The 10123-nt window shown below is 42.6% G+C and overlaps 1 protein-coding gene across 4 annotated transcripts; it reads left to right on the plus strand.

The window, feature by feature from the left end:
* Positions 1–484: 484 nt before the first annotated feature.
* Positions 485–9967, plus strand: taf15 (TAF15 RNA polymerase II, TATA box binding protein (TBP)-associated factor). 4 transcript variants are annotated; one of them, XM_080459119.1, is made up of 16 exons: positions 485–653; positions 1342–1366; positions 2485–2518; positions 2601–2682; positions 2790–2850; positions 4494–4798; positions 4876–5062; positions 6811–6845; positions 7426–7458; positions 7558–7667; positions 7765–7894; positions 8062–8193; positions 8289–8355; positions 8462–8547; positions 8657–8813; positions 9620–9967. In XM_080459119.1, the coding sequence occupies exons 1-16, from the start codon at positions 644–646 to the stop codon at positions 9657–9659; spliced, it is 1494 nt and encodes a 497-aa protein (XP_080315245.1). In that variant the 5' UTR covers positions 485–643; the 3' UTR covers positions 9660–9967. The 4 variants fall into 4 exon arrangements, with proteins under 4 accessions (XP_080315245.1, XP_080315247.1, XP_080315248.1 ...); XM_080459121.1 differs by having other exon boundaries at positions 506–653; positions 8660–8813; XM_080459122.1 differs by having other exon boundaries at positions 506–653; positions 4494–4573.
* The last annotated feature ends 156 nt before the right edge of the window (positions 9968–10123 follow it).

A 10123-nucleotide genomic window follows, 5' to 3' on the forward strand; every position in this document is an offset into this window, starting at 1 on the left:
TTTACAAAATGAGATAACAATGCTATAGTATCAGAGTGAGGTAATGTAGAACTATATTACAATAAAACTACGTGACGGGACATTTTCTTGAAACAATATATGACTTAAAAAATAAAGAGCAGTGACATGGACCTCATGGGTCTATAGTTGCTGCCATTAGGCATTATGAAATGGGTCAACAACACTTAATTTTCTCAACCTAAAAATAAATTGATTAAAAAAGAACACTTGTGATTTCATGAAAAAGAACGTTACAATCCACCTTGCTGCTACGTGAGCTTCCACTGGCAAACAAACTGTGTTATTTGGGATTATGAAGAACAGCTAAGTGTGTCATATTTGAAGCCTTGGACATAAGCAGGAAATCTTTCCTCAAATTAACAGGATTTTGATCCAGCTTCCTGACGACTCTCTTGTTGTAATGTGGCAATGTCGACCAGTAGGTGGCGATATTATAACTGCCCCCAGAATGTGCGCGCGCTGAGAAGGCAGAAGAAGACGCTCCACTCTGGGGAAGTGCTGCTGCAGCGTGCACGCCTCGCTCAGCTCCTTTCGGCTCGCCCCGTACATGCAATTTTGTTCTGTCTTTTAGCAGATTAAATCAACAGACAGTTTTTAAGTTAAGAGCCTCCAACGAAACACAATGGCCACCGGTAAGTCCGTGTTTAAATCTTTAATTCGTTTTTTCCCCCGTTATATCGAAAACTAAACATTGATATCGCACCGGAGCTAAAGGCTACTTTAGCGTGAGCACGGGCTCCGTCTATTTACTAGAGCATGGCTTAGCTTTCATTTGCGGAGTCATTCGTGGGTAGGTTTAGAACTTATTTGTGATTATTATCCGTTCATTTTCACATTAGAATCTCACACACTTGAACTAATTTAAGCAGGGCGATTTGTAAAGGCCTCCAGCGGCGAGCCAATGCAACTTGAGGCGGCCGTAAGCTATTGCGAATGCGTCTTTGTTTATACCGGAGCTATTGTTTCCTCCCTTATAGGGCAACCGGTTAAACTAGGAACACAATCTCACCTTGTATGTTAAAAAAATGTCATACCTAATTACTTGATTGTGGTCATGGTGGTTGAGAAGCTGAATATTTATTATCATACGAACGGTTGTTTCCAACATGTAGTCGGAGCCAGCTCTAAATTGAGCGCCATTTTCAGGCTCGGCCTGGATCGGGCCTGTCGGCCTGCAGCTGCCCTACTTCAGTAACCTACTTCTGCTGCTACCATAGCTGCTCACTCACTTATATGCTAAAGCAAATGTGTTTTGGTTTGCCCTTGCGACCTTATGTAAAGGTTAACCTCTTTTTACTATTTCTTTTGTTTTCTCTTCAGATTCAGGCTACGGTGGCTCACAAAGGTAACGATGAACGAAGGACGACACCATCACGACCTCATTGATTTCTTTTGTTTTTTTGTAATTCGAGCTGCAGGTCCGCTTAAGGATCAGAATCCAGAGAAGAACCAGCATTGTATACATACTGTCAAATAAAATATGCGAGGAGCAATATAAAGTAATCATTACTCTGCGCCAGGTTAATCTGTAAACTGTCAGGAGGTGAATTGTCTTTGTTATTAATCAAGTCTGCATTTCTTTGCGTTGCCCTGCTTCAGTTTAGTTTCATTTGTAAACTTGGCAATCTCGTCATAGTCATTTTAGGGCATAATACTAAGGAAAAACTTAATTATTGGAAAGCTCTTTAATGAAAAGTTAGCTTTTTGCTGTATGGTATAGTAAGAGGAAAAAAACCTGATGACAATGAAACTAGTTGACATCCGAGTTAATCCACTTGGATGTGAGCAGGAGGCACGAAAACAAAGCTCCAGCTGCACAGATCCTGCAGGAAATGAGACAGGTTTAGTGTATTTATCAAGGTCAACATCGAAACCCAAATTATAGGTCTTATTAAGCAGGATAACTTGAACCTGATTTTAAAATTATTTTCAGCTTCCGTATCTGAAACTTGTGCTACAATTTCAGCAGAAAGTTCTTACTACTGCAGTACTGTAACCACTGTAGGCGGTTTTACTAGGAGTACGTTATTTGCATTAAATGTGTTAAAGTGGTGTTTACTTTTGTTGGCCTCCAGAGTTGGAGGAACAGGTTCAACTTCTAAATAACTTTGCTTTGCTGTTTTTCTTTTTTCCAACGTGTACTAAAAGTGCTAACAAACAGTACATTCTCAAGTTTGGAAGTGGGCTGAAGCCCTCTCGTGTCCAAACTAGACACTCGAATGGCAGAGTTTATTTTACTCAGATAAGATATTAAAATTCCATGTGGTTGTCTAGGTTCTGTATTTTTTAGGTAAAATCATTAGATTGTTTTAGTAGTTTTTCTGTAGTTGGACCACACAGACCTCCTCCCTGCCTCAGTAGGTTTTCTTAAGCATGCATTATTCCTGGAGAAAAAATATTGTCACATCACCCTTTTGAAATGCAGCCAACGTTTGAAGCTAAATGTCTTATGTTTATCTACAGCTATGGATCATATGGAGGCCAGCAAAGTGGTCAGGTAAGGTGCTTCTCTGAACTGCGGCCAAGTTATTTGTACACAAACTTGCTGCTGTGATGTTAACATGTGTCTTTATGTACAGCAGGGCTATGGACAAGGAAATGGCAGTGGCACCTATGGGGGACAGAGTTATCCCGGATATGGACAGCCAGCTGCCTCACAAGGTGCGGTTAAGTTTTAAATAATTGTAGGAGAAGCTCTGAGGATATGTTCTTGTTTAGATAATTTATAGTGGCCATATCAAAATAATAATCTCTCTTCTCATTGACAGAGGGTTACAGCCAATCTCAGCCACAGACTTATAGCAGCTATGGACAAGAGTCGACAGCAGGGTAAGTCACTGCTATGCTGATGCTAACGGTTTATGTTTCCTGGGTCACGTTTATAAAAAGTTTTCATTATTTAACCTTACGGCACATTTTGTGTTCCATATGCCGTAAGGTAAACTAGGTACGGCGACATTTTTCATACTCTGTACTCAATAGCCAAATCGAGACTGAGTGGGGCAAGTTTATCATAGTTTTTACTTCAATTTTAATTACTCAAGATCTGTATGACAATTTAGTTTAAATACGTCAAGTATTGGTACAAATCACGCTCACATATTCTTCCTAAATTTTTCCAAATCCTTATTCTGTTTTAAGATATTGAAAATTGAATGCAACTTGAGCAAATGTGAAACCTATTTCTGTCATAAGGTTAGTTGTTCTGATGTTATTTCAGTGAAGAAAAGCACCGAAAAAAACTAAGAATGAACTGGGAATTTGAATACCAAATCAGTTCTTCATAATTTGCTTATGCAAAGTAGGAAGGGAAAAAGAAAAAATATATATATATTTAAATCAGCTGGGATAAAAACATGCATTCAAAACCCTTATAAACAAAACGTAATAAATATCAATTCAATTGCAATCCCCTCCACTGTCGGTCACATCTGACATATCGGGGGAGTCCAGATGTAAAGGCCTGGTCTGCCCACTGCTTTTCACAGGATACATTGCAGCCATTTACTTGAGAACCAACTCCAGCTGGTATTTATTTATGTGTTCAGCTAATAATCACATGGTTAACATCCATCTTCTATGCTGCGTATATTCTGGGGTAGAGTAGCCATTCCCAGCTAACTATGGCAGGATCAACTCCACAAATCACCAGATGACTCCACATATTCACAATCACCCCTGTGGCCAGTTTATGGTCACCGGTTCAACTCGCATGCATGTGTTTGGATTGATACGTGAGCGTACCGTGCACAAACGGGGAGAACATGCAAACTAGTGTTTGAACCCAAGAACTCAAGGTTACTAACCACAGTGCTGCCATGCGGCCCACAGTGATCATGGCTAAGAACAAAACTACAGCTCTTCCTTCATACTTATTATAGAAATTGCTGTTTCATGATTAACCCATTATGTAGAAAATGATCAGAGAATCCTCCCGAGTTGAATATTTGCATTTTCACATATAAGTCAGTAAAATCCTGTTGTGCTGATTCTAGAAACCTTTACGAAGGATAACCTAACCCCACTTGTTCTTACTTCTACCATAGATTTAGGAGAAATGTGTCCAATAGAGAAATACAATTAAATTTTTTCATTCAGAGTTTAATCACTATGCATTTGGTATATTTGACCTTTATGTAAACTTAAGACGGCCAATTTAATGTAAATACAATTGATACCCAGTTCTATTTAAAATGACCATCATACTACCACTACATGTTCAACTGAATTTTTGGAATTAGGCTCCTGGCCCACCAATTGTGTTAATGAGAGCCCATAGCCACTCGATCAGTTACCCTTCTCTACTCTGAAATATTTAATGATTTAAATAAATAAAAAAAATTGACTGAAGTCATCAGATGTTGAAATGAAGACAGTAATTGTCTCGACACAGTCCTGCTTCACTTCATTTGTCTGGGAAAACAACTGATTGTTTCTTGTTGTACCTTCCAATTATTTATTTTAAAATCCAGGTATGGTGACAAGTCGTCGTCTTATGGCCAGCAAAGTTCCTACGGACAGCAAGGCTCCTATGGTGGCCAAGGAGGAAACAGTTATGGGCAGCAAAGTTCATATGGTGGCCAAGGACAGGGTGCTGGCTATGGTGGCCAAGGCCAAGGAGGTAGCAGTGGTTATAGTAGCCAGAGCACAGGAGGGGACAGTGGTGGTGGTGCTGGTGCTGGTGGCGGCAGCGCTGGCAGTGGTGGCGGTGGTGCTGGTGGCGGTGCTGGCAGTGGTGCTGGTGGCGGCGGCGGCGGCTACGGAAGATGGAGTGAAGGTATGATTATATATCAAGTTTAAAGTAATCTTCCCAAACAGTTGAGTTTCAGACGGTGCTTTGCTTTGTTGGTTCAGGTGAAAGTGGTGGTCAGGGTGGGAGGTATGGCCGAGAGCAAGGAGGGGACCGCCCAGAGGGAGGCGGCTTCCGAGGTCGCGGCGGCTATGATCGCGGCGGTTATGACCGCAGCAGCGGATACGACCGTGGCGGATACGACCGAGGTGGATACGACCGTGGTGGGAGAGGCGGACCTCCTGGTATGGGGTAAGTTGCACAGTGCCACTGCCCCCAAGGTACAGCTTCACACTAATAATGTAAGAAATGACTTGTCATCACACACGTAGCCAATCATCAACCACAAACCATCCACGTAGAAGGATATTTTTTTTTCACTTCATCTGCTTTGTGCTCCAGATATCCAAACTCTGGTTTTATGTAACCATTTTTCTAAACTTTGTGGATCAGATGTCACAGATCGAACTGGTAATATATCCCATCTCTCCTCTATGTTGTGCTCCTGGTGCCTGAAACTGACTTTTTATTTTATTTTATTTTTTTCCTCCTTTTTTAATCCGTAACTTTTTAATGTCAATTAGCCTTTAGATACTTACACTTGGAAGTGGTGGTTATATAAACATTTGGAAAGTCCAATGAGCTGATGAGGATCCATTCACTATGAATTCTGTATTGAACTGAAGGGAAAACACCTGCAGAGATTTCTAAAGACTCCATGGACGTGGTTGTTTGACGATGTGATTCCAGACATCTGTTCATGTTTTGTCCACTATGAAAGTTGACCATCAACTGGAGCAACAATGCTGCAGCCTCTGAAAAATGGATGTAGGAAACTGTACGAGGTCAAATTCAAAGGCGTACGTATATTGCCTGCTGCAGCACTTGTATAATAATAAAGACCATCGTTCCTGTTTTCAGACCATGTTCAAAGTTGATTCAAAAAATGGCCGAGGGGGGGGGGGGTGGGGTTTAGAGCTGCTCTTGATGGAACAATATAATCTTTAGATGAATAATTTCTTGAGGAACTAAGTCGTGTTGTTCATTGGTGTCTGTCTGTATTGTTACATAACCAGCAGGCCAAGTAGTGCCGAGTGCTGAGCTCAAGGCGAACTGGGTATTAAAGTGACTCCGTACTCCCACCAATTGCACTAATGTGCTATTTAATTTGACTTATTGGACCGTAAAGTTCCCATATCGGTCAACTAAGTAGCAGTGGGACGCCAGCTGATCTGTCCACATCAATGTCCGCTTTGAATAAAGAGGACCAGGTTTTGTTTGGGTTTATTTTCCACTCTTGAGGTAACTGCACTTTTTTTCTATCACTCAAAACTCAGCTTGGGTTTACTATTGTGCTATGAAGACCACACAATAGATGTAGAACCATGGAGACTCACGAGGCGCTGCCTTTTAAACCCGGAGCCACATCTTCAGCTGTTTCACATTCAACAGGTTTCATGCAAGTGTTGTTTATTTAACAATGGCCAACGTGTGTATTGTGTTAACATGGATCTACATTTTATACTACAGGTGTTCAGAGTGATTGAACTAAAACTCGGACTACAGTTTAAAGGATCTCATAGATGCACTCAGTGGAAGATAAATCATTGGTTGCTGCGCCCCATAATTTGGCCTCTTTATTTAACAAATGCACAAATTTAGCTTCTTTTTTTCATTTTTTTTTTTTTCCCCCCCCAGCGCTTGGTATCCAATCTGGCTCTGTATTTCTCAAAAAGTGCTATTTTTTTTTTTTTTTGTCACGCGGTGACCCAGTGACTCGGTGATTGTCTTCACCCGTCTGCCTGATTGATCAGTCAGAGCTGCCTGGTCGTCTGTTCATTGATCTCTAATGTCAAAGACTAATGCATTCCTCGTGTGAGACATTTCCACTATAGTCACACACCCTGGCAGGAGTGCAAACTGATGAGGATGTAGGGGAGCTTTGAGCTCTCAGTTGGGACAAAGGAAAAGCCATCATATCTCCAATTTTTCCTCTGCAGAGGTGGTGACCGTGGTGGCTACAAAAATTACGGTGGTAAGTGACGAGCATCAGAACTGTGTCGGTGGGGGAGAAAACAACTTGAGTTAGCAAGAGGAAAAGATGGGGATTAAAAAAAAGAGAGAGAAAAAAGCATCTGAGTAAATGCCACCTTTTCCATGTCCAGAACCCAAGGGACTCCGCCTATTGTTATTGCTCTTAAATGACTCATATATGGTAAAGAACAAGGAGCTTGAGCTGTAAAATATTGGTATTGTTGCATGAAGATGAGGGCTGATTGTAAGTAAAAGGTGTTCCCAGGACGAAGAAGGAAAACTTTCTAAAAAAACTGGAGGCAATTTTGGTGGTTCTCATTTCTGGTGTAAGCTCCAAAAAAAACAAAAAAAAAAACAACCCAAAACAGAACAATTCTGTTCTTGTTGCACGGTGTTGGTATGTGATGCAACGGTACGAAAAACACCCAGCAAAGAGCTGTAAACAAGGACTTGGGTTAAAGTTTCCTTTCATCATTACGTATTGGTAGGGACGAAGTTATTGATTCTGTGTGAAACTTTACGGGCAGTTTCTAAAGGCCCCTATTTAAATGTTGTCCTCCATCCTCTCATCTGTTTTCTAGGCTCTCGAGACTACGACTCAAGGGATGAACCAGGTGAGAACACTGCCGTGATTAAATGTGGGGGGGGTTGTGCAGCTCAAGGGACGCCATGAGATAATCCTGACATTGTCCCTGCTTTTGTCTCTTGCACAGCTGGAGAACAGGACAACTCTGACAACAACACCATATTTGTGCAGGGGCTCGGAGAGGATGCCACAGTGCAGGAAGTCGGAGATTACTTCAAACAGATTGGCATCATCAAGGTGCTCATTCTGCCCGTCGTCATTAAGCTTGTAGAACGCAGTTGAGGGTTCTCTGCCCCGGCAGATGAACAGTTTGTGTTTGTTTTGGTCTCTGCAGGTCAATAAAAAGACCGGCCAGCCGATGATCAACATCTATTCTGACAAGGCCACTGGTCGACCTAAAGGAGAAGCCACAGTGTCCTTTGACGACCCGCCCTCAGCCAAAGCTGCTATTGATTGGTTTGATGGTAAGAGCAGCGACGAAGCTTTCGTTCTAATTGATCTGTACCAACATCGCCCATGACCGGGTTTTTGTTTTCGAAACATTTAAATAAATCACATTTGCACAAACTTAAGAAGGCTTCTTGTGGCGTTAATAGTAGAACATAATTCACAGACGTGTTTCCAATTGCAGGAAAGGAGTTCAATGGAAAACCCATCAAAGTGTCATTTGCTACTCGCAGAGCTGAATTCACACAGAGAGGAGGAGGAGGGGGGGGAGGAGGAGGAGGAGGAGGAGGAGGAGGAGGAAGAGGGGGACGAGGAGGTGGGTCTCACTACTGAGCTGGAATTCTCCACTTTATGAAGGTGGAGGTCTCGTCGCTGATGTTTGCATTCTGTTTCGGACTCTGCTGTTGGCAGGTTTCAGGGGTCGTGGTGGAGGACCCAGCTTTGACATCAAGGGAGGAGACTGGCCTTGTCCTAACAGGTGAGACACACGCACACATTTTCACTTGTATTGATACACAACTGAAAATGTTTTTTATCATGGGTTGATTTGTTTGTGTAAAACTCCATCTGCTTTCTCTCATCAGCTCATGCGGCAACATGAACTTTGCACGGCGGCAGGAGTGTAACAAGTGCGGCGCCCCTAAACCAGGAGATGCAGGATTTGGAGGTGGTGAGTGCAGGAGGGGGTTTTGTTTTTATTGTGATTAATAAATGGTCCCTGTTCAGGGTGAGTCGTCGTACTTAAAATGCTGACGACGTAGTTGTGACGGTGCCTTTAGCAGATCGCGGAGGCCGGGGTGGTTTCGGCGGTGGTGACAGAGGCGGCGGCGGCGGCTTCAGGGGCCGTGGAGGTTTCCGTGGTGGAGACCGCGGAGGCTACGGAGGCGGTGGTGGAGACCGCGGAGGTTTTGGAGGTGGCTACAAAATGGGAGGAAGGTTGGTTGACGTTTTCATTTTTTGCTCCACTATTTTTCTGTTTCATCTCATGACCACAAGAGGGCGGATTCTGATTGAAATGTCAATTGCATGTTGGCTCTGAAAACTGCCCTGAAGTGTACAGAGCAGCAATATAATTACAGTAATCAATATATGAGGGGTGGAGGAAAACAATCATAATTGTTTGATTCATGTTTTTTTTTTTTTTAAAAAGCATAAAATCATGATTGTTCTTGGTTTTAATTGTTGTTGAATTGAGTTAAATTTCAGCAAGAGCTTCTTAATAAAGATTTAAATTGAATACTAGTTATTTTAGAATGAACATCGAGCAGCACTTGTGATTTGTATCACTCCTCTAGGTGTTGGTCACTGGATTCAAGTTGAACCCTGCAGAAATCCTGTCTCATATGGTCCAATACTTTATCTGTAGGACATCAAATCTGTGCTGCTTGTTGAATTACATTTTGTCTGAAGTGAAACAAAACAAGCTTTGCAAGTTGGCTGAATTTCACAGTGAAGCAAATCCTCTAAAGCCTCCCGCTTCACTATCCACATGCAGCTTCAGTTCACCTTGATGGTAAACTTATTTATTGCGTTTTGGTGAAGGTGAAACTTTCACATTAATAAGCGAGGCCACTAACGGAACATGTTATATGATCCATTTAGAGATTTAGCATGCAGACGGCTGTGTGGAGTCGAGCGGGACGTCACGTCTCGCCTCCATTTGTCAGACGACGATGGTTGGTTCAATGTCAGTGGTGAATGCTGTCCCGGTGTAACGGACGTCTTTGTCTTTCCTTCCTCAGAGGTGACCGCAGAGACGACAGGAGAGAGCGACCATACTGAGCGTTGTGCACCAGGAAGCCATTCCAGCCTTCTCGGTGGCCACGGAGGAAGTAGTTTGGGAGCTCGGGGTAGTTCAGGCTTGTCTGCTTGTTGTTGCAGCCGATGCGTCGTGAAGTATTACTGCGAGTGTCGGGCGGCCAACGTGAAGGAAGCTCTGGACTGGTTGGCATGTTGTCAAATTGTTTTTGTTTTCTTTGTTCATTTCCTTGTACATCTTTTAATTTCCTCTCAGAATCTAGCTGCAAAATGCTTTGTGAGGTAGACTTCGTACCATTGTTTTGTATCAACGAAATAAAATGTTTTACTTGGATTGATTTATTTTTTCCCCCTCAAAGATGAACTGGTCTTTGTGTTGTGAGTTTTTACACTTCCTGTCACACACCAATATAAAACTGGAGCTGTGATGCTCCTGCTCCTGCTCAGGCGGTCACACTGAGGGGGCGGTGCCGGCCTTCCTCCTCCTC

Source organism: Lipophrys pholis (assembly GCF_963383615.2).
Source record: "Lipophrys pholis genome assembly, chromosome: 3".
Lineage (NCBI taxonomy): Eukaryota > Metazoa > Chordata > Actinopteri > Blenniiformes > Blenniidae > Lipophrys > Lipophrys pholis.

Coding starts and splice junctions, on each gene's coding strand:
- taf15 (XM_080459119.1), top strand. Junction 2,851..4,493: donor GGACAAGAGTCGACAGCAGG/GTAAGTCACTGC, acceptor TTTAAAATCCAG/GTATGGTGACAAGTCGTCGT. Junction 8,356..8,461: donor GACTGGCCTTGTCCTAACAG/GTGAGACACACG, acceptor TTCTCTCATCAG/CTCATGCGGCAACATGAACT.